Raw genomic sequence first — 25,216 nt, forward strand, 5'->3', positions numbered from 1 at the left:
CGATCGATATTTTCGAGGTGAAAATACCGGCGATCCCGAGGCAGCAGATCGTGCTGACAGAGAAAAGGAAATACTATTTCCTATTTGATTAACCGATCGCGGCAAGGCAGCCGCGGGTGAAAGACAAGCAAACGTCTGTAAATGCGAGATTTCGATCTTTGCATAGAAATTTAGCTGGCATTAAATTCGTTTGATGACAGAAAATAGTAATAAAATAACAAAAAATATAACTCTTATGATTCGCGTAAATTGAATTATTATTATAAATTCGTTAAATTAAATCCTAGAATTTTAAATCTTTGAATTGTAATTGATGTGTTTTTTAGAATTTAAAGCCAATTTACTCTCCGGAAAAGTTTGCAGAAGTGTCATCTTGTATTAAAATTCTGAGTACAAAGTAACGAAAATATTAAAAAAGATAATAACAAAAAAAAAAGACAAAATTAATGAAAACAAATTCTGGTAACATGATTATGTAAAATAAAGATGAATGACTCGACAAGACGCAGTTTTGAAGAAGGGAGGACGAAAATTTATAATCTCTATATTGTAAATTTAATTGCTACGCGGAATTTCCCGGACTTCTAGCTGTTGTTCGTACGGTAACGACTTAAAAGGGTCGGTAATATCGCGGATCAGTCGAGGGATTATGTTAAACGTCACATCTCCCTATAAATTACATCATATTTTCCGAGACTTTGCTCCTGCCGGACGTACAGAGTTAAAAAATAACAACGCTTAATCATGTAATTAGACGAGCTATTATAAAAAAGATCCCTCAGTTTTATATATATATATATATATATGTATATATAACTGTGTCTTTTTTCTCTCTTAAATCACGCGGAGATTGAGCTCAACGTGCGCGCGCGTGATATCGGGGTTGCCGCTGCGACAAGGGAATAATTCTTTTAGATGCAGCCTGCGCATCTCGGATCGGTGTAAATCCCATCATTAACCTCGTGCGCCATTTTTTTACCATCTAATCTAATCCAATTAAAATCTAATATAACGACTTTTCGTTTGAACTCAGCAGAAAAACAAGATCAATTTTATTCCTTTCTCTCTTCTTCTCTCACTCTCTCTCTCTCTCCCTCTCTCTCTTCCTCTCAACTTCGTAGAAATAAATCAAAATTAAATAATGCATAGTATGAGATTATAGTTTAAATTATAAACCATAACAATTCGTGATGTATTATTTCACAACGAGATAGATGAATTTGAATTTTTAAACTGTTATTTCAAGTAAACAAGTTTACTTTTGTGTAATTTAGTTTATATAGGATAATTTATATACTATGTACACGATTTTTTATTTTAACAAATCCAACTAGATATTTTTTACTAATTATATTTTACGTATTACTGCATCGTCACGCTGGCCGCAATTAATCTGTCAGGAAACAGGAGCGTTCAGATCGTAAAAATTCTATCGTCGCGTGTCCAACTTACATACGACCGCCGTATGAAAATATCACGCTTGTTTATTACGCGAACGTTATGTCGGCATTTTTTTTTCTTTTTTTTTTTCAGCGATTCCTGTTGTCAGCCACGACGATAAATTTCCATTATTCAAAAAGGACTCCTCCCAACTCGGCCGCGTGTCGCGGCACCGCATTTACACAACTAGTTCTCGCGCCAGTGGAAAATCTGCATTTTATGCGTATAACGAAAAATTGATGCCTCTCCTTCTCTCTTTCGCGCGCGCGTAAAATGAATTTTTTTTCGCGCATTACACCTCTTGAAATATACTGATGTTTTTTCCATGTCGTTAATATTAAACGACAGACAACAATCTGTGCAGTTTCTCAATCGGTGCTTCGCTTTATCGCGAATTTATATACGCGCAACGTGTGATCTCGTTTTCAAACGTGGAAGATACTCCCTGTCTGATACAGATAAAGATATAAAAATCGCGGAAATGATTTCGCTGCCGTAACAATGTTATGCATGCGAGAACGCGATGCGATCTACATGCATAACGTGCGCACTTTGCTGGCGCCGTATGCGATTCCCGAGGTCAACAGATCTCGTCCCGTGAATATCATCGAGAATTTTGTATGCGTCGTTTTTAAGTATGCGAAACACGACGCCCGTTGATAATTTATTACATGTCAATGAAATTATTATCAGTCAATGAAATAACTCATTGACGTGCAAGCGCGTATCCGCAACAATAAATCTTATTAGCTATAAAAAAAAATTATAGTCTGTAATACGATTCTTATGATTACGATTGTTATATGATACACGAATCTGTTCTGCTCTCATTCAATCAAAATTTAGCAAAACGTCATCTTTTTCGTATTAATATAATTTTTATTACCAAGAGAGATAAAAGTTGGCGAAATAAATATAAAAAGAATCTAACGATGGAGAAATTCTTGATTAAATTAGCGAAACGATGCGGTTGACACGATGATGCAATCTCGGTTCACGAATTCACGGCTCAGTTGATTGACCTCGAAGCTAAATTTGCCTAGCGATCGCAACTAAACAGACGCCTCTATCTAGTTACTAGACTATCGACATATTTTCACTCACAGTTATTAAGTAGGATCTGTAGATAGCACGTATACACACGGATAGCTCTGTAAGATCTGCGTAAGTAGTTAGATGAAACAGAGCTTTAAAAGCGATCCATTTTCGTTGAACGAAAGAACCCTTCTCTTTAAGTAGTTCTCTTCGATATGATAAGAGCCCTATAGATTCTTCTTTCATATATTCTCATTTTTCCAAAATATATTCTTAATTTACTTAAAATTAAACGAGAGAGAGTTTTTAAGATTCACTTAAAATTCGTTAAATTAAATTTTAACTTGGCTATCTGACGTCCAAAGCTGCGAGAAGTCTACGTGCCAAGGAATTCGCGGCTAAACTTCGTCATTGTTTTTGCAACCTACTGATTATGCGAACTCATTTCCACGAGAGAGATAGAGAAAGGAATAGATAGAAAAAGGAAGAGAGAGAGAGAGAGAGAGAGAGAGAGAGTGTGGGAAGGCGACCGAGTTTTCTTTTGTGTCCGTTTCGCTGCATTGCTAATCGCAAAACGGATGCAGCTAGACTGGCAGAACGGAGTTTAGTCGATGAATCAAAACGCAGTTTGTGTGTGCCGGCGGGTAAAATGTATCGCGCGATGCTCGTCGAGTATGTAAAGAAGCTCTCTGTTGGCATCGGACATGGTAGTAGTAGTTGGAACAAACCGCATATTGATAGCGCGCGCGTACCTCTCTCTCGACGACACGTGTCGACGGCGCATTGCGAGCCGAGTAAATGCATCTGTCATTAGAGCACAAAATAAGCGCTACCATGATCGGCCAGCTCGTTGCGAATTGGCGCAAAGGGATGCTTCGCTTTCTTTCCATATATTAATTCAAACAGACAAAATGGGAGAGAATCGAATATTAATTAATTTATGAATTTTAATGCTGATTTTTCCATCAAAAGGAATAATGATAAAATATTTTTCAATCTTTTTTCAAAATTTAAAATATAAAAATTAGAAATATTTTGACGCATCATAGACTTTTAATTCATTAGTTAATTATTAGATTTAATATTTATATTACCTTATATATATGTATGTGTGTGTGTATAAAATCTATACACAAATAATATTTCAACAAATGTTTTATCACTAACGCAGATAGGTAAGGTAACATAAATATTAAATAAAAAATCTAATAATTAACTAATTAATTAAAAGTCTATGATGCATCGAAATATTTCTAATTTTTATATTTTATATTTTGAAAAAGAAAATGATATTTATATGCCTTTTGAGAGAAGCATCTTTCAGAAATTTAATATCTCGTCAAGCATGTATTAATTTAATATGCATCAATATTTCGTGACAAAAAAGCTAAACAGCATTATTGATTTTCATTGTATATGAGATTTCTAAGACATTATACGTTCAAGATACGCGAAGGGTGCAATATACAGTTTGAAGAATCCCGTATCTCGTATTTATGAGATACGAGTCTGTCTACTGTCATCGATCACTATTGAAAAGGATTGAGTAGAAAAAGACGAGATTCCGTCAGACCCCCGCATATCTGTAACGTTGAATTATCGTTTTTATTTGATGAAGAGATAGCGTGTAATGAAATTTGCCAATTTGTTTCGAGACCACAGCTTCGCGAAGAGACGCCGACTAATTTAATGAAATTTATTAGTCAGTAGTGCATTCCGCGGAATGCAAATACGCAAGGACGACAAATGCATCCAAAAATTTTTTTTTTTTTTTTTCAATAATAGAAAAGAAGAACATTGTTCCTTTTAATATCGCGTTAAACGGCATAACAACAACGCCGTTCAGTTTCTTTGAAATTGTCTCAACGCGGACAGTTTTATTATATCTGATCTTACTTTATTATGCTGTCCTTGCGCGCTGGTCCAACGCGGCTTAACACGACGGCTATAAATGCAGATGGCTTTTGTGTAAAAGGTACTCTGCGCCAATATGAATCATTTAAAGTTGAAGATATTTTGACTTTCCTGTAACTGACTTCGATAATTAAAGTTCAAGACGGCGAATATTTCTTGCGCTTTCAAAGTGCTTCGTCGCTCCAAAAAGTTTACGTAATAATAATTAGTAATAATAAACATTATATTGCTATTGAATTGAACACATTTACTCCTTCGTATAAATTATGTACGTAACATATTTATATTTGACATTTACAATATATTTCTTTTATATTCCTTCGCTTTTATAATTAAGTAACAATAATTCTGATTTTTTAAACAGGATAAGAGCTTTTACGTCGTAAGTTATTCTTATCGCTTCGAATATTTATTAGAGAAAAATTAAAGAAAAGCCTCGTTTCTCAATCTTGATATGATTTAATTTCTTTTATTCAACAGCCGTTCGCATAATCTAACAATACAATTAGAATATCTATTCTAATCTATATTTCTTTTTAATTTTCTCTGATTCGTTTAACGCCTGCAAAACTCGAGAATCCATGTCAACGAGGGCATCGAAAAACAGTACAACGGAAACGAATATAATCGATGTCGGTGTCGTTTCGTCATCGCGAAAATTTCATTGTACGATTGATTAAGACTTTTACTTGAATTAATCGAACCCGCAACGGGGACAGCGATCGTCTCGCTGGCGCCAACTCGACGGAATCTAGTTAAAAAGCGTATCTCGATGTAAATTCCGCGGTCTACTGATCGACTGTAAATATCTACCGTAAAAAACCGGCGCGCGAACTTTCGAAACGGGGTCGAAACTTTTAGGCACTTTTTTTTTATCACACTGTTTATTAAACGATTGCGTTCACTTAAAATAGCTGCTGTCCGCGAAGCATATCTATAGCCCCAAACATTTTTGTTTTAAATTGTCTTTGCTAATAATCTGATGGTTCGATTAATAATCGATTCATGTGATCGATGTATTACGATACGATCTTCGCAACGTTATCTATTCTTCTCGAGTATATACAGTAATTTTCAATTATTATCTACGTATACAGTGAAGCTGCTTATTCACGGGAGATAAATCTGCGTGTACGGAATTTCTTGCAAAAATTAAGCTTCTCTCCATTAAAGATTAATTTTTGTAAAGAATTCAGTGATAATAGAATAGAATTGAATATTTAACTGCGAATATGAAATTTTTCGGTCGCGAATAAAAAAGAAAGATTACTCTGCGACTATTGTAAATATTGCGAATAATGAAACCGCGAATAAGAAGCTTGGCAGTAATTATCTTTGCTTCACAATCAGATACAAAAACATAATCGATATAGATTTGAGATGCAGCAGTAAAAAAAATATATTTATATTATTTTTGTAATACGAATGATTCTATCCTTTTGCTACAATTTGTATCTTTATATTGCCATTCAATGCAGTCCGATAATTATTTGACGTGAAATTTGTTAAAATAGAATCGACGTTGAAATTCGAGGATCACCGACCTATTTTATGTAAAGACCCGCCAAGTTAAACGACCTCGCAGAATATTATAGACGCGATGACGGGATACAGTCGTCTTATATAATCTCACCGATTCCCACTGGACGATTTAAGAATCTGAGTGGATGTGATCGATGAGGATTTCCCGAAACATCATCGAAAGATGGAACACCGAAATCTCTTCATCAATGAAAAAGAGATTGGATAAACATACCGATAATGTGACACACTGAATTTTAAATTTATTCATTTTCGACTTGCTTACAAGTCCATCAACACTATCACTATTTTAGAAAGGTTTTTTTTTTTTTTCTTTTCAACACTAGATATATCCGTCGACGAATTTCCCGAGCAACAATTTTCACGTCGCGTGTCTCCTCGCGCGCGGACGGGCTAAACGATATTTGAAATCGACGAAACGAACCCGCATCGACGTCGACCGTGAATTTTTGGCGCCAGAAAAGTCTCTCCGTCGATCCTCCCCGAGGATCGGAACCGCCGCGTCGGCCTTGCCGTCGATCACTCCACTCGGAAAATAGAGGAAAGGAGAGGGGGTAAAGGGAAGGCACACTTACCACATATCTCTTCCTCGACGGCGGAGCACAACAGCGGATTGCGTTGCGTATCACGTGAGCCGCCGGGCGTATCCGCTCGTCATATCCGCGCGTTCACGCACTCGCGCGCGGCCTCGCTCGAGATCCGCTCACTACCGTTGCCGTGTGCGAGAATCGCCCTTTCCTTCCTCCTCCTCTTCCTCCTCTTCCTCGTCGTCCTTCTCCTCTGCCTCCCGGTCGCGCCGGCCTCGGCCCGGCTCCACTCCCGAGGTTTACGCAGGGCGCAACGCACCCTCTTCTTCCGCGAAGAGCGCCTTCCCGCCGCCCCGTTTTCCGCGCGCGCACGCACAACGTGATGCGCGACGTATGTACGCGTATGTCACCCCCTTCTCCTCTTCCTCCCCGCGTGGGACGTTACGTGCTACGTGTCGCGGCCGCTTGGTTCTTTCTTCTTCTTCTTCTTCTTTTTCTTCTTCTTCTTCTTCTTCTTCTTCTTCTTCTTCTTCTTCTTCTTCTTCTTCTTCTTCTCTTCTTCTTCCTGGACACACACGGCACGGAGAGGGCACCCACAATACTACGAGATCACCACCACCAACCACCAGGCACGACCGGCACACAACTACGACGGAAGACGTGAGACGTGGGGAAAACCAAGCGCGCGCGCGCGCACACGTTCCGCTACCACCACCACTCCTTTTCGCTCTTCTTTTACGTAGCTTCCCTCTCCCTCTCGGACCTCTCTTTCCGTTTCTCTTCTCACACGTCCTATCTTCGTCTCTCCTTCGGTTCTATCCGCGTCCTCCTCCTTCCTCTATCTCGGTCTCTCGCAGCGCGGCCTCTCTCGCCTCGTGTAAACTTATAAATAGATATCTAGGTGCGTTCTATTATATTTATATATACGCACGTATAAACGCACACGCGCGCCGACGTGAGGGAGCGCGAGCGCGACGCGGAGAGGCCAGACGGATCCGACGCGTGCGTGCGTGCGTGAGTGCGTGCGTGTACGCGCTTCCTCTACATATACGGCATCCACGAGAAAACACGCCACCTTTCCCGACCGCGCACACGTATCCCCGAGATTTCCTCGGTTGCAGGAGAATCGTCGCCCCGACGAAATCCCTCGCCCGACGCGCGCTCTCCAACGACACGAGGACGTCGGCCAGGCGAAAAGCGTAAAAATTGTCGGACGACGACGACGACGACTACTACTACTAGACAGACAACGTCTATATCATCGAGTCGGATCAATCCCAGTTTCCTTCCCTTTCTTCAGTCCTCGCGCTTCTCTCGTCCTCGCGTAACCACGACACGGGCAAGATGATCTTGCTCCTCTTTCCTCGCAGGCCGAGCCTCTCGCCCTCCTCGACCTCGCCTCCCTTCGCGGTTTCACGGCGGACAACCCCGATGTCACTGCACCGCTCTCTGTCTCGCTCGAACAACCGCACGGCCAGTGCTCCCTTTTCCTATATATACGCGCATTCCACCGCGCGCGTTGGGGTCTCGCCCCGCGTATACACACGTTTCCCTGGCGTTTCGGTGGCGCGCGCCGACGGGGGGGGGGTGGGTGGGGGGAGAGGGTCCTTCCTCTCGATCCGATCAACAACGAACGACGTCCGGCCAGGTAGAGAATATTTCACAATGTTTTTTTTCCACTCTTTCTCTCCGTTTTCGCGAACGCGCAGCGCACAGGCCGGACGGCGACGACGACGACGACGACGACACGGCACACGTTCTCCACACTCGGACGATATGCCGTATGCCGCCGGCTCGACGCCAGCGACGTCTGGCGTCGCGACGCCCCACCCCCGCGCCCGTCCCGCCTCCCACCGCGCGAGCAAGACGACGCGGAACGACGCGGAGCGAGCGCGTGTAAGCGTTACAACGAGGGTGGCGGTGGTGAGAGCATCACCAATCCCCGAGCAGAATAGTGGCGGATTTAAAGCGGCCTGAATGAAAAACTTAACTGTATGTGTGTGTGTGTGTGTGCGCGTTTATATATATATATATGTGTGTGTGTGTGTGTGTTTACCTCTCTTTTCACATATAGAAATTAATAAGAAAATATTTTTTGTCCGGAAAATTCGATATAATCATTCTTTCTTTTTATGTTATTAGTAGTTACTGCTAGCTGGAGTCAGACAATAAGTAGTAAAGTGTTTTGTAGGAGCGAAAAAAATGCTGCCAGCGTATAACAGTCATAGTCATACACAGTGCAGTAAATCGACAACCAATATGAGATTTTTTATTTTTCCATCTAATCCAGATTTTTGTTATCTGTTTGATGCATATACTTATAAAATTAAAAATATTGAGATTGGTAAAAAAAATTTCAGAGTTTCAAATTTCCAAATTTTGAACTAAAGAAAATAAAAATACTAATTAGAGGCTAATATGTTCACACAACATAACATAATATAAAATTGTGGAAATAAATTACATGATTACAGTGTTACTTATATATAATTCAAGTTACGTAATTATGTAATTATGTAATTAAAGCAGATTCTGCCTTGAGAATGCTGATTCTTCCAGTGACTAATTATTAGCGTCATTACATTGACAAAGGATGGTGCATTGTTGCATTTACGCGCAATTTGTTTGGATGAATTTAAATTCTGTTACAACGGAAAGGGGAAAAACAAGCAATTTGCATTTCTATTGAAAAGAAATTTAAGGCATTATATCGGAAGGGCTGCGCAAGAATTTCGATTACGATTATCTCGCTCGTGATCGAAGTCGGTTGAGCGGGGTAGCGAGATAGGAGGAAAATCGGGGAAGATACGTACGCGAGTCGATGGATCACGCGCATAAGGAAAACACTTCCTCGACGAAACGACGCGATAGTCAGCGGAAAAATTTATTTTCGACCCATTTCAACCGACCTACTTTAGCACTCACGCGCACCGAGTTTACTTTCCGGAGGTCGCAGGGTACAGATGATTTAGCAGAGAGAACGAGTTTCGCTCTTTATCGCGCAACACCTTTTGATGATGCCCTTTATAACATGCGATTATCGAAAATCTGTAAAAGAGAAAAAGAAAGAATTAATATAAATACATATCGGTAATAATTTTCACAACTTTTAGCAAAGATAAGATATAATATATATACATATCAATTTTAATTTAATTATCATGTGACGTAATATATAAGAGACAGAATAAATTGTTATATGTAATATAAGATGTTCTGAATATTTTCTTTTTTATATATATATATATATATATATATATATACATATATGTAAACATATACATATATAAAAGAAAAGTATAAAAAGAGACGGAGAAAATGTTTAAACTTTATTTGTTTGCGTGCATAACACACTTTTCGTTTCGCAAAATGCGGAAGATGCGACTATTGTTTTATACAAGGACTTATATAAAGCGGGGCAAAAGCATGTAAATTTCGTTGGTGATTTTAGAAAAAGAATAAAATTCAAAGATAGCACTTTGTGCTTTTTTGCGCGTCTTGGCTTGTTTGGATCTGACCCATTTTTAAGGGTGCAAATTCCGTCGCTTACACGAGAGTGGAATTTATTTGCCAAGTAAGGGATCGAAGATCAGATAAGTGTACCGCTTTGTTCTCATCTCACACGCCAATGCTTCGTGTCTAATCTTTTTACAGTTTAAAGAAGTACACTTATCTAGGTGTTAAGTACAAACTTTCTTGAAGAAAAAACGTCACTGTATAACTACTGTTGAATAATTTGTCTACAAGATGTATTAAAATTGAACGATCAAACATAATTTGATATAAAGTAAAAAATTATTAATAATTAAAATTTTTTAATTTTGCTTTTTTTAATTGTTATATTACTTTAAATATCAAACGATATTGAATTCATGCTTAATAATATTTGAAAAAAAATTGTGGTGCATAATTAGTATTATAGTTCAGATGTAAAGTAGTAAAAGCCTTTATTAAAAAGACAGCAGAGCAGTCGTTGAAATATGCAAAGTATCTTTAGAGACTATGGCATTTAACAGTTTCGCGAAAGATAATTTTTGAAAAATAAAAAATTTCCAGGTCGTGAAGTGTGCAAATACGAATAAACAAAATAATTTCAGAATAAAAAATAACAAGATACAATAAAAAATACAATCGTATTCCTTTAGCTTCTTTTTGATTTTATGTTATCTGTAGATATTATTCGACAAAAAATACACAGATGTTAACCGAAAATTATTATACGAAATATAAATTTATAATAATTAATTCTATAATATAATGTCAGATTAAATAATAATTGTGTAATCTTTTATATTCAAATAGCATGCCGCAGTTTTAAGAAACTCGCGTTAAGAGCCAATATCTGAATTCGTATAATTCAATTTTAACATTGATGAATAAAATTAGATTAGGTGATAATTGCTTATGAAAAATCACACATTATCTCTGGGAAAATTAGAATAAAACGTAACGAAGAATGTAGCGTAATGTTAACACTCTTACCGTTATTGTCCTGTTACATTACCGTGTGTACGAAGGGATGCGTATTTTTATAGGATGTACGATCGATCACGAAATTACGCCGTAAGAAATATCAGTTTGCGGACGCGAATGCGTCGGTGTTGTTCGTAAATGTGTGTCACATTTCTCCCCGATATTATATAAAGTCATCAAAACATTACTTAATAAAAAAAAAAAAAAAAAGAAAAATATTGGCAGTATGATGGTCGCAAAATAAAAATCACTTGAAATAAGATATCCACTAAATACCAATATCCGCTGAAAGAGAAACAAAAATAAAAATTAAAAATTACTATTAATTCTAATTAATTAATATTTAGAAGCAAGAGTAAAAAAATATTATTAGTTGTAATGGGAAATTGTAAATTATGTAAAACATCGCCTGAGACAATGGAAAGGAAAATATTTCTACTGTTAATTAAAATCACTGTAAAAGTAATTACTGTGGTATCACTTTCAATGCTTCTTTTTCACAATGTCTAACTTGAATGTAAAAATACTGATGTTACACCTACATTGCCGAGCAGTCTTTTGACGGCGATGTTTTATCTCGATTAACCGTCAATTTCATTTATCAATGCAACAATTCGAGAATATATACAGCGTATTCTCCGACATAATTTTATCAATACATATTTCAACAATAAATAGAGAACAGAGGGCTGCTCTTGCACGCGTTGGACGATCCCGCAACGAGAATTGGTAAGTCGTCCCGGAAAACCGCCCCATCCGACAGCTACCGCAAATCCGGTTTAGCCTCCCTAAATATTGTATATTCGATCCGCTGACGGATAACGTCCCTCAACTCTGGACTGTCTGGAGTAACATTTGCCGCGCAGAACCAGGTTTTCTTCGAGGATGCGCGTCGTCTATCCATGTATACAAGTATGCGCCGCATATAATGCAGACCATATAGGTCACACCCATGTGGGCAGATACGCGTGTCGACGCAGCGGCATTCGCATGCGACTACGTCACGCAATAATAGACGCCGGCGATTTAATATTATCCGACGACAAAGTTATACGCCGTATATCGAGAGACGTCTCGCGCCGCCTCATAATTTTCACTTCAATCCTGTAAAAGGCAATAAAAAAAGAAACGTGAGAGAAAATGATTGGAAAAAAAAAAATCTTTATCTTTTCGAGCGGAGAAAAAATATTAACCGTGCTGTCTGGGAATTCGAACCAATTACTCGTGAAAAGATTGAAACGATTCGCCTCTTCTGTTTGTGACAAGGGAATCTACATCGTGATATTGTTTCTCAAAGCAATAGTAATCTTAAATAGAAGAAAAAAAAAAACATTAAATCGAAAAACTTAAAGAAACTCAGACGGAGAGTAAGATAAGCTCCGACTGGAAGAACTTAAATAGATACGAGTCGGTGTCGCTTTCCTCTCGAAAGGATTTGCCTTCTACGTAGGAGCGAAACAAAATTAGATAATTATACAGCGTTACAGAAACGTCAGAGACGTTTTATACATCGGCATTCAGGATATGACATTTCTCGGAAACCGTCGCCGACACGCGATCGCTATTTGCATGGACGATGCGCGTATCGCGTTCCCGTTCGATTGGCCGCGAGAGAAGTGGTAAGTTGCAGCGTTAAAATTCCGCTTTACGCGACGCAGAATGCACGCGCGGAATGCATACACGGGATATTTTCTATCTGATGAGCAGTCAATTCCTGCGAACGCGTTCTGTCGGCTCTTCGCTATAATAATGCTCGCACCGTGTAATAATGGAGCGAAAGTTGGTCGAACTGATGTATCGGCTTTCCGGAAAACTGTATGTATAAGCGTGTATTTTAGTGGATGACGGTACATTGTTAGTATTCCCTTGGGTAAACATTATTTATTACTTCTTTCTCTCTCTCTCTCTCTCTCTAGTCGGGTTCACTAGTAAAACGTGGCGATAAACAGGCGAGGCAAACATCGTGTAAGTGGCGTCAAACTTAGTCGATGACTCGATTGATCGAGTCTACTTTTGCGCAGAGCTATCGCCGGAAGAGCACCTGTAAAAGAATTAATCGTGTGTTAATTAAAACTTAGATGAAAATGTGAAACGCAGAAAACAAATCCAAAAACAATATAATATGTAATAATATCAAAATAAATGGCCTTTTATGAGTTTTGACTTTATGGATGGTGAAAGCATACAAAAATAATTGTATTCACACAAAATCAATTAAAATATATATCTTCCTAATAAATCTAAAATCCGTTGAAAAATTTTCCATCATTAAATTTCAAGTTATAAGAAAAAATTGTTTAAGAATAGTAATTTTTAAAAAAGAATGATTATTATCAAAGCGTTTGATATAAAAAACGGAAACCTATGCGAATGTGATTTTTGTCTGAAGATGCAAATTTTACATATTTTCATAGCGAAAGTTGATGATAAAGCGACAAACCGTCGTTAAAATTAATTGCACAAACGTGTTTATCTCAAAGAACTATTTTTATTTTTCACAGAAACTGTTCTCGAAAATGTATTTTGACAACGATTTTTTTGCACGCACGAAAGAATGAATCTCTTCTACAATTAACGTTTATACCCGTCGAACCTTATTCTATTCTTAAAACAAGTCTGTCGAAGGAAAGATAAAGCTCAAGTTTTGCCACGAGGAATCGTTTTATTTATATAATCTATTGCGTTCGACTATATATTTATATATGTATACCGAGAAAACCGTCGACTTGAACCGATCGCAGATGAACGAAGTGGAATTACTCAAAATATGCCACTCGCAAAAATCGAAGAAACAGTCACAAAAAAATTCGCGAAAGAGTAACTCTATTCGCAAAGTTGCAATTTCCCAACCTTGGAGATTAAAAATTGGCCTCGCTGAATTCATGTTCATTTCTTTTCTATTTCTTTTATTTATGCATTTCGCTGGTTTTTTTTTTTTTTTTGCACCGAAATTTAAAAACATTTCTCACAAGAAAAAAAAGAGAGATATATAAAGTTTCTTGTAATACTCGACATTTAATTAAAAACTTAAAATATTAAGAAATATTAAAATCGTTTCTCTATTTCGTTCCGATGTTACGAATTGAATATTCAACCGAGCAAAAGTAAATTTCTTAAGATTAATTTCAATCTTTTAAACGACTTTATTCTCTCGCGATTTCGTTCTCCGATCTATGTGAAAGGATTGATTCTCGCGTGGTCAGAAAGCCAATACATAAAAAGCTAGGGCTTTCTTTCTTTTCGTATTATTATCCGAATATAACTTGGAGCCAAAGGAGCTATGCCGGTATGGATTACGTTTATGCGATTCATTTATTATGATTCCTTAATTCGTAGAAAATAATAATGACAATGTACATTTCTATGTATTTTTCGCTCAACAAAGAAAGTAATGTATAATTACAATGTACGCGTCGCGCGCGAGTCTTTCTCTCTCTCTTCTACAAACAATTCATTTTCCTCCTTCTTCCATGCTTTGGCGGTTCCGGCAAGAGGACAGACATGAAAAAAAAAAATCGTCCTCCTCGTCGCGCGACGTCGAACTTGACGAAATTTATAACAATGACGATCGTTTACAGCATCTCGCGCGGGGATGAGTGGGTGTGGTTACGTGTGATTCTCTCTTTACACACTCTCACGAACGATTAATCGAAATGTGTAACATCGTTCTCCTAATGGCAGTGAGACAAAAATTCTGCCGATAACAAAGAGGGAAAAAGTATCGTACGACAGATTGAAAAAAAAAAAAAAAAAAAAAAAAACGAGCGTCTTTTCTCCGTGTGTGTGCTTCGAATATAAATTTCTTCTTATATTCGAGACATCGTCCTCTCTTTCTTATCTCTCGTCATTTCTTTCTCTTTCCTATCTAAAAAGTTCGCTTCACAAACCTTAATCGACTCCTTAAACAATCACTTGGCATGCACGTCGCAAAATAAACGGGGAAAATTGATCTTTTTTCCTTTACACCTTGTAGGGAACATCTCGAAATGGGCCGCTACGGTCACGCAACGTTGACAAAGGATCATTAACGTTAATGCGATTATACGGTAAAGCTGCACTTACGAGCAGCAGTGCTCGTCATGTCATGTCGGATCAGATATTATATTTGGGCTTATTATATATAAATAATAATTAGATATATTTATATAAATTATACTCGTATCTTTAACCCCTTCATTCTTAAGTGTAAAATATTAAAAATAATATACATTAAATAACATGCATTAATCCAAAATTGTTAATTTTAACGTGATAAAAATCCATATACATATATAATACAAATGTAATTCTATTTTTAATAAGTTTTAATCAAGAATCAAAGGATAAAGATACAAAGGTACATTATGCTTGTTTCTAATCACGTTGGATAAGTCGATTTGATTACTATTACTATCGATCACTTGCTAATTACTCATTAATCGATTGATCAATATTCTATTAATAATTAATATCAATTGCTGTTAATTAATATATTGCTAAATTTAATGTGTGTCGGTGTGCGTTATATTTTTTCACATATATAAATATTAAATTTAGGAGAGATGGGCAATTGTTAATAAATAATTATTAATCAAAGCTATCGATACAATCGATTTTAATGTTTTTAAAATGTTGATTTTAAGATTTAGTGATCACTCAAGATTTAGTAAACTTATATAATATATATTTTTTTTTATTTATTTTTTCGAGATATATCTGATATATAAAAAAAGAAACAAAATGTTTACATCTCCTTTCTAATAAATTTGTACATGAATAATATATACAGTGTCTCTATTTTAAATGTCATAGCAAAATATCTAGAAAATTAAACAATGGAAAGTTTTGAAAAAAAATTATAGTGACTCGATAATTCTATCTTAACAATTTTTTATATGCAAAATAACTAGAAAAAATTATATATATAATTATATATATATATATATATATATATAATTATATATATAATTATATATATAATTATATATATATATATATATATATATATATATATATATATATATATATACATATATATATGACTATATATATATATGTATATATACATATATATATGACTATATATATATATATATATATATGTATATATATATGTGTATATATATATACATATATAGAATTGTTATTCTACTTAGAAAAATAAAGTAGCTTTCATATCAAAACGTTTCCAATTAGAAACAAAAATTGTGCTGACTCTCTAGAATCTAGAATGTACCCCTCAAAACAATTTTCGTTCAAAACTTTTTCCTAATATTATTTAGTTTTTCAAATATTTCACTCTCCCTCTTTCTCGATAATAAATTTAAAATAGAACTCTGCATATATGATAATAACAAATGTACAGTTTTCTTTTCTACATTCCAGTTTAACTCAACATGAATGATTACTCATAAAGAATTAGTTTAACGAACTAACAAACGAAAATTTAGAAAATATTAATTTAGATTAATTATTCTCATGCAATTTCGTTATCTTTGTACGACTAATATATTATATTATTAAGCTTATAATAAATAATCAATATACACATTTTATCTCCAATTTTGCGCCTTTTCCTCCCTTCCCTTATTGCACTTCGAAGTACAAAACAAAAAAAGAAAAGAAAGTCAATGAATTATAACATAGAAAATGTTTGTGAACTGTACATTTCTACTATATTTAAATTTAGCGCAGTACGTATTTTAATGTTACGTACTATGCGATATAAAACGATCTTGTGCATAACTCGCCATATATATATATATACATATGTATATATATAACGAGTAATTTTTTATTCTATTATTTATTATTTCCAATATTTAAAAAAAAACAATTAGCGGTAGACATAAGTAACGGCCCATTCGTCAAGTCAGAATTTTAACTAAATCTCAGTGTACAATGAACATCACGCACGAAATAATTTTTATTCGAAATACGAAGCTTCTTCCAAATTTGTGCGATATCACATCTTGAATTTTAAATATTTCGATGTTCTTCTATTATAGAAGCGTGCTCTGACAACATGAAAAATTAAATGTGTACCATGATCGAAAATAAAGTAATATCATTGTATGATGAATTTTATTGAACACCATCAGATCGGTGTTTTGATAACTATTTCCTAAATATTGATTTTTTTAAATAAAACTTTTAAAATAACGATATTACTTCCTTTTCGACCGAATAGAAACAAAACTAAACAAATTCCATGTTTTTTTTTCGATATCGATTTAAAAATATCCAATAGCTTTTTTTATTTGACAAACAGAGAATAAAAATTTTTTTAATTAATAATCAAAAAAATTTTGAATACCGTTTCTCAGTTTTGTTTCCATGTCTTTTTTCGCCTATCATTTTTCGTTCGCAAACAAAAGCGACGTAAAGATAGCGATATCTTATGCACAAAGGTGAACGTTTTCGTCCCTGAAGGGGTCTCGTCTGCAGTATATATATGGACATTCGGATTCTAACGGCGTGTAATATAACAAAAACGCGTTGCCGAGTAAAATCCTCTCTCTTATAATACTTTGTTACTACTTGTTACAGCATCGTGTGTGAACGGTGTATTCCGTATACAATGGTATATGCAATGCGACGTCTGCCTGTGACGTATCGACTCGCATCGAAAGACATTGTAATATACACCAAAATAACAGAATACGGTAATAAACTTATTTATATATATATATATATATATGTGTATATATATAAATATATATATATATATAAATGTATATATATATATATGTATATATATATGTATATATGTATATGTATCATTATATGTATAAGCAATATTTACAAGGTTTTTCATGATATTTGACCCTTCGTTTGAGAATAGCGATTACAATAATAGTAACTAACTAATATTTAGCTAGATTTTTTTAATCAGTTAGATAATTATTATTATACATAGTATAAGTATAGGAATCCTCCTCCTTCGTCCTTTCTCTCCGTTCCGGAGTGTACCACACATGCTGGTGGAAAGTAGTAAGAATATAATAACGAGGGACTACTTTCCGAAACGATTCCAATGAGATATAGTTTGTAAGAGTTAATCTGATTATGTTTATGTCGCAAAATATGAGATCGATACAATTTGTTTCATATACAATAGTTTGTTTGATAGGAAATAGTTAAAAAAAAAAGAATGTAAAAAGAAAGAGATCTTTTTCCCCGGAGATTATATTAATCCAAAATCCTTCGTTAAAGGTAGGAAATTTTGAAAAGAGTAATACGCCGATCGAATCATTAAATAAAATTATTTAACGTGTACTTTATCTTTATAGAACTATACGTTTGGATAAGTATTTTCGCATACTATTTCCTTGATTCATACTGAAGTATTTAATTCTAGACAGGGAAAAACATGTACGCGTGTGCAATCTAAAAATTCTCTCACCTACGAATTTTCCCATTTTATAACATCTCGGTAGGCCTTCAGAGATTCGTTGTTATCAGAACAAGACATACATTGCTAGAAGATTTAAATAACAAGGACTACAAGAGAGAGATAAAGAGAGAGAATGAGAAATAGGAAGGAAATGCAGTAATGCTAATTCTATTTCTAAACCAAGTTTAACCGTGAGAAAAGTATCTTCAAGTTCGATATGAACTTGCTGTCGCGTATCGTAGGACGAGGAGGCCTAAAATTTCCTGGAGTGGTATGCGTATATGTGTGTGTGTGTGTGTGTGTGTGTGTGTGTGTGTGTGTGTGTGTGTGTGTGTGTGTGTGTGTGTGTGTGTGTGCGTGTGTGCGTGTGTGTGTGTGTGTGCGTGTGTGTGTGTGTGTGTGTGTGTGTGGTCTTCCATTTTTATTATATTCCAAAAAAAAAGATATTCTGCTGTAATGTGCGAAATTGATATTACACGCGCGTCGCGACGGTGGGAGGGGGGGTAGGGTCGAAGGAACGGGGGAAGGAGGAATTATAGCTGTTAAGAGTGCGTTAAATCGATAGTGCGTGTCTCGTTGCCGAGGATCAAGCGTAATCTCTTCATGGGCGGCGGCGGCGGATCGAGGTTCAGCTCGCGCGATTTCTTGTGCCGTCTCTCGCGGTCTCTGCTCTTATGCTTCTTCCGCCGTTTGCGCCTCTCCAAACCCTCGACGCGCAACACCTCGTATTCAGGCTCGTAGCTGTCCTCGCTCAGACCACTGGTGCCGGACTCGATATTGTCCTCCAGAAGCGGACACGACCGCTTCATGCGCAGCGTCAACTTGAGACCACGACTGGGCTTCTCCGGCGTGACGGGCCAACCTCGACAATCGCTCGAATTGCTCGTTTGCCATTGACACTCGGAGGATGGGACCGAGCTTGATTTTCGCGTACTGCTGTTATTTTCGTAGACTGTTAATCTGAAAGAATACTCTTTCTATAGAACACTCTTCTACTAATCTTTTGACAGACTTCGAAGTAAAGGATATATGATCAAATATAGATAAAAATAAAATTTTCATACGAAAAAGAGAAAGTTATATTTGTATCAATATATTTACCTCTCTAAGCTTTCTTCGACATCACAGTTCTCTTCCGATTGAACACCGTTATTGGAATCCGTACCGTGTTCGCTTTGGACCGTTGAATCGATTGGAGGCCACGGTTCCTCCGGGACCAACACCGGCGGCTCGGCTTTACTATACTCATCGTTACATTGCATCTCCGGCACAGGCGACGTGGAGGAGGATGCATGACGAGGTTCGTGCTTGCCGCGTCTTATTATGGACAGTATTCCAATGTCCTCCAGATTACTTTCTTTCTCGCTAAACTCGTAGATATCACCCTGGATGCCCGAATCATCATCGGCCTCCCCGATTTCGGTTGTCGCCGATCTTTGCCGATCCCTCCTCTGGCTTTTGGTTGATTTGTTCTTGCTCTTTCCCGTTTTGCTATGATTCTTCGCGTCTACATCGTCATCCTGAACATCTTCCGTCCACACTCCAAACTTGGATTTGGTGCTCGAGAGTCTCTTCTGCGATTTGCGAGATGATCTGGAGGATGCGATTTCCAACACGTGATCTTTTCGCTTAGAGGTCAATCTTTCTATCGACGAGGAATCGTGATTGTCCTGCAAATTCCTATGATCCGTTAGATCGCTGTTATAGTCTACGCCAGTCTGTACGTTATTAAAGTCCGCTGCGTTATTTTCTTTCCTAATATGTACTCTAGAGTCTATCTCGATTGCGCGTAACGTCGTCACTTCGGATCTGATGTCAGTCTCGACATTTGCGTTATACGCATCACTTTTTATTACAACGCTCTCCTCTTCCTCTTCTTCCTCTTCTTCTTCTTGTTCTTGTTCGCCTTCTTCTTCTTCTTCTTCTTCTCCTTCTTCTTCTTCTTCTTCTGCTTCTGCTTCTTCTGCTTCTGCTTCTGCTTCTGCTTCTTCTGCTTCTTCTTCTTCTTCTTCTTCTTCTACTTCTTCTTCTTCTTCTTCTTCTTGTTCTTCTTCTTCTTCTTCTTCTTCTTCTTCTTCTTCATCTTCATCTTCCTGGCTCGGAACCGTACTACTATAACACTTTAAAACATTCCCAATACTAGTTTTCATTTCTATAACTTCTTCAGAATTCAGTCCACAAAACTCGACACTGTCCGTACGATTCCGATCTGCCGTCGCGTCAACGGCAATCGGACTCTCGCAGTCTTCACTCTCCACATCTTTCTCCATAGCGTACTTCTGCACTACAATTACCTTCGCGGAGTTTATATCGCAACATTCGTCATCTGATCGAGAGCTTGATTCATATAAGACATCATTATGCTGAAAGTCGACCTGTTGTAGAGTTTTCTTTTCTTCCTTCGGCGGTGGCAAATCATCATCCTCACAAGACGAGTCCTCGTTCAGTGCCTTGCGATTGTCTCTCTCGTCTGTCGAGGAAAATCGTTTGCTGCGCGATTTCGAAAGTTTATTCAGGCAATTCTCTGTGTTGCAAGGATCATTCTCGTCTGCCTTATCCCGCACGGGCGAAGAACGACGATAGTCCCTCGAGCGACAATTCGTGTCGTCGGAAATCAATTCTGCGGTATGTAAGCGCTGTTGTACATGGATCTGAGACATGGAATTTAATCGGATTGAATCACAGGCGTTTGTACTATAATGTCCCTTTTTGTAACTGGAAGAATTAATATTATTTACTGTATCGGGTTCGACTTCCGCGGTGAGGTTCGGTATTACTCGTTCGTCCTCTATCAAATCGTCACCAACATTGGTTTCATCCTCCATTTTTGTCAGTCGTAACGGACAGGCGCCTTCAGTCGAGGATTCCTCTGTCGCGGTACGCCGTCGTAAATCTTCCACGTAAAAATCACGATCTATCTCTGTGACGAGATGCTTTTGTAATCGCGAATACAGACTCTCTTTGAGTACTCTGTCAGAGTCCTCTTTTCGATGACTGATATTCGCCACTTCCGCATCTTTCACAACGGAATTGCCGAGACAGACCGACACAGGTTTCATATTAATCTTCCCCTTCTTTGATTCCGTTCTCTTGTGAAGCCTATGAAATTAAAAATACATATATTAAAGTAAGTAAAATATATAACTAAATTATATAATCAAACATTTAATGGTATAAGGCAATAAAAGGCTACCTAGACGTTCTGAGTGATTGAGTATTCTTGAGAGCACTCCCGTCATCAGTGCTGCCATCAAATTTGCACATCTGTTTGTTACGAAGACTCCTCGTGACAGAAGTTGTGATCGCAGAAGGATGCGGTCGAGTTTGCAGCACGTTCTCACCATTATTGATAGGCTGCTGCTGATTGATATCGGAGAAACGACAACCCTGCGCGATCAACAATTCGGCATCGTACTTGGTGAGTCCTTTGCGTCGCAATTCCTTCATACTGAGAGATTGTGGGGCGACCGCCGCATTTCCAACTAGAACTGCATTTCGCTCGGTAAGAGCAGTATCAGCTTGCTGTTTGTTCCTGTTCAACGGTTGCTGTCGATGTTTGGTCCGATTGATTCGATTATCCGTTTCTCTCAGCCGATAACCTATAATAATATAAATGTCAGATAAAAGCTGACGACGATACCGCATTATTTTAAATAAATATAAATTTTACCAGATGACAATTCCTCGCCTGGTTTCTGATTCGCAAAAGCGCCTTTCCCTCGCCTCTCGCAAGTCTCACACTCGCAATAACAATTCCCATCGCCAAAAAAATCCTCTCCATAAAAACAGGTGATTTCCTCACCCACTTCAATGTCGCGTAATACCTTGACGCACGCCGTGTCTCTTCCCGTCGGCACAAACTAAAATATCATGAAATTAATATTCTCATAATCACATAGTAATCCTTCCTCAAATACACTTTGAATTTTTTTTAAATTTCAAACGATATTACAGTTACCAACCTTGCAATTCGCTCTACAGTCATGGTTTATATAAGCAGCAGGCCCCAACCATAATTGGGCACAGTTCTTTCGACAACTAAACATAACAGAAAAGTCATTTTTCCCAGGATGCAACAATGCAGCTTCCTCCTAAAAAATAAAAAAAATGTTCAATAAAAATAAAGGAAAACTTAAATAAAGATCACGAAAAGGGAAAAAAATTATTTAAATCTTTTCTACATTATATATTATTCAAACCTTTTCACTAAGCTCTGCTATGCAACCAACGAGGCAGGAGATTTTTTCGTGCTTCATCCATTTTCGGGTAGCACATATCTTAGCGCCCTTTTGTCCTTCTAAGCTGTATCTGTAGCATGGCTCTATCGCGAATCCAGAATCCTTATCGAAAACTCGCAAATATCGCTTAATCTATAAAAGAAAATAACTATTACACACACAATTTATACCGTTTGTGTAAAACAATGTATAAATTTCTTATATTTTTGATGACATAAATTTAAAATTAGATAGTGCTATAATTAACTTACATGGTTTTCCAAATTGATTTGCTGCTGTTTAGATTTTGTATGGGGAAGTCGTGCACCCCAGTCTCCACCCATTAATTTTTTATAGGATTTTTCATAATTTTGACTTTGAATAAATTCACAGATAATTTTTCGGAGTTCCTCTTTGTTTGCCTTTAATGGTCTATATCTGTTGTAGAAAAATAAAATTTATTAGGATAAAACTTGTAAATGTATATCTTGATTGGGAATAGGAAAAAAAAGAATGATTATCGAAAGATAATACCTGATATTCATTTTATGGGTGGTGAATCCTAGATAGGGATCTAGGACGAGAGACGTTGCCAAGTCGTCATTGTCAGAGAGCTCTTTTGGTGTCATTCCACATCCTCCACCGCCACTGTTTGGTTGCATTTTTGCACTAACCGTGCCGCCTAACCTTCGCTCCTGCTTCCTTACTGCAGTTGCTGAGGGCTGGATCGACAGGCAATCTACCACCATTCTGCGACACTGACTTTCACTGGAATATGAAATGCTTCTGTGAGAAAAGGTTCATTTTTTTTTTACAATTAGATATAAATAAGCTTATTTTTTCAAATGATTTTAAGTTACTGCATTCTTAATGCATACCAGAGGTTAACGTATTCCTGTTACACAATTGTAGAATAATCAACTGCACTGAACATGTATGGCAGTGTATAATGCGGTGTATAATACATTACTATTGTCCAGATACAACTAGCTCGATCAATTAAATGAAACAATTGCATTAAAAAAAAAGTTATATTCAAACCTGAATCAAGCCCGCTGTAGACTGTTGCAATTTAATGCGACAAATGAATTATATGATCCAAATACTACACTATACTGAACACATTGTCCAAGTTTCATTTGACTATTCTATCCGGCCGAGAAGTCGGTAATAAACAGAAATCTAGCGACATTTCCCAAAGAAATACACTACTCTATAAAATCCTGTAATATCGTGCTCGTTCCTTTGTAACCTTCTCAGCTGTTATAGAGATGCCAACCATGGCAAAACTGTCTCACTAACTTCCAAGCACACATGTGTCCAATTTACTCTCCGCGCACTATTGTTGCATTCACATGGATTTCCCCCGGTAAAGTCACCTGGAGGAGAGATATTCTCGCCTCAACGAACAAATCCGAGAACAAACCAAGCCCAGTCGAAACGAGCCACTTGTCAGCAAAGAGGAGGGAGAGGGAGAGAGAGAGAGAGAAAGAGAAAGAAAGAAAGAGAGAGAGAGATAGATAGATAGAGAGAAAGAGGTTGCGATCGCGCGTGATCTATTCACCCGAATTCAACATCGGGGCACGCAACGGGCACATCTCCCGGAACGATCCCGTGGGACGCGACGAGCAGCGGCGGCGGCGGCGTCGCTTCGTCCGAGAGCCGTCTCTCTCGGAAGTCAGCGCCACGGACGGGACGAACCACGACGTCGGGCGCCTCCGTATCGACCGGAACACGAACGGTCTATAGATGCGCGTCGACATAACGGTTCTCTCTCTCGCCCGCGATCCTCCGGAGGAGTCGAGGATCCCGATTACTTCTCATCCCCCTGTAGTCCTTGGATCCCTCGAGACGACCGTCGCGAACGAACGGCGTTTTAATGGCGGGGGGGGGGGGAAAGGAGTGAGGGGGAGGGGGAGGAACGAAGACGAAGAGTCGGGCTGCGCGAACGGGTTCTTCTAACGAAGGGAAGAAACGGGAGGACGCGGCGACTCCTCGCCGCGCCGTCGATCGACGACGACGTCCTCGTCGCGAATTACTTACCGCGAGAATGCTCTCCCGAGAACGGTCCTCTCGCATCTTGCAGTCGGTCGGGCCCCTAAAGCTAAAGCGGCGCAGCGACGTGCCTCTCGTGTCGCGGCCGAGACGCGCTCGCGGCGGCGGCTACCATGGTAGGATATATTATCCGTACAGGAGGATGGATCCCCGGTGGCTCGACACGACGCGGGTGCGATGCGACGCGACCCGCAGCGTACATGAACACTTTCCTTTCCGCTTTACAGGTCTGCCTGCGTGCGTACGCAACGTGCGTACTCTCGTGCGGTGCTTTCTTTTTCTCTCTCTCTCTCTCTTTCTCTCTTGTACGTGCCCTCTCGCGATTCGGTGACAATGAACGGCGACGGAGTCGTCGTCGGGCCGCGTCCTCGGCGACGCGTTGCCGAGCCTCGCTTCTGCCTCCTCGCGCGAGAGACAAGAGCAAGAGAGAAAGGGAGAAAAAACGACGACGGGTATCAATCGCGGCCACCGCGGGGCGAATTCATGTTTTGGAACGTCGCAAGCACAATGTCGTCGCGCACGTCGTGCCTGACCTGACGTGATTCGTGTGTTCCGAACATATGTCTCTTGCCCGGAAGCCAGAGCCAGGCGCTGGCGCGACTGGTGGCCGCCTTAGTGATTTTTCGCGCCGCTACGTT

General features: G+C 38.2%; 2 protein-coding genes across 10 annotated transcripts in view; both read right to left on the reverse strand.

Annotated features, from left to right (window-relative positions):
* Ca-alpha1d (Ca[2+]-channel protein alpha[[1]] subunit D) overlaps positions 1-8,274 on the reverse strand; it is a 68,807-nt gene extending 60,533 nt beyond the window's left edge. For 5 of the 8 annotated variants that reach the window (XM_072900706.1, XM_072900705.1, XM_072900704.1 and 2 more), the window contains exon 1: positions 6,507-8,274. The gene's annotated coding sequence lies outside the window, so the exon portion shown is untranslated. The remainder of the gene's footprint in view (positions 1-6,506) is intronic. The other 3 variants (XM_072900710.1, XM_072900711.1, XM_072900709.1) reach the window with 2 other exon arrangements.
* Positions 8,275-17,945: 9,671 nt separating this feature from the next.
* On the reverse strand, positions 17,946-24,543 carry Hmt4-20 (Histone methyltransferase 4-20). Of its 2 annotated transcripts, XM_072900246.1 has the most exons (10): positions 23,565-24,543; positions 23,058-23,291; positions 22,796-22,961; positions 22,506-22,676; positions 22,269-22,397; positions 21,977-22,166; positions 21,500-21,905; positions 21,045-21,405; positions 19,408-20,957; positions 17,946-19,266 (listed from the first exon to the last, which is right to left on the reverse strand). In XM_072900246.1, exons 2-10 carry the CDS (start codon positions 23,270-23,272, stop codon positions 18,849-18,851), a joined length of 3,606 nt encoding a protein of 1,201 aa, XP_072756347.1. In that variant the 5' UTR covers positions 23,273-23,291; positions 23,565-24,543; the 3' UTR covers positions 17,946-18,848. The 2 variants fall into 2 exon arrangements, with proteins under 2 accessions (XP_072756347.1, XP_072756346.1); XM_072900245.1 differs by having other exon boundaries at positions 19,408-21,405; positions 23,565-24,542.
* Between the last annotated feature and the right edge of the window lie 673 nt (positions 24,544-25,216).

The sequence above is a fragment of the Anoplolepis gracilipes genome, chromosome 10 (genome assembly GCF_047496725.1).
Source record: "Anoplolepis gracilipes chromosome 10, ASM4749672v1, whole genome shotgun sequence".
NCBI classification, from domain to species: domain Eukaryota; kingdom Metazoa; phylum Arthropoda; class Insecta; order Hymenoptera; family Formicidae; genus Anoplolepis; species Anoplolepis gracilipes.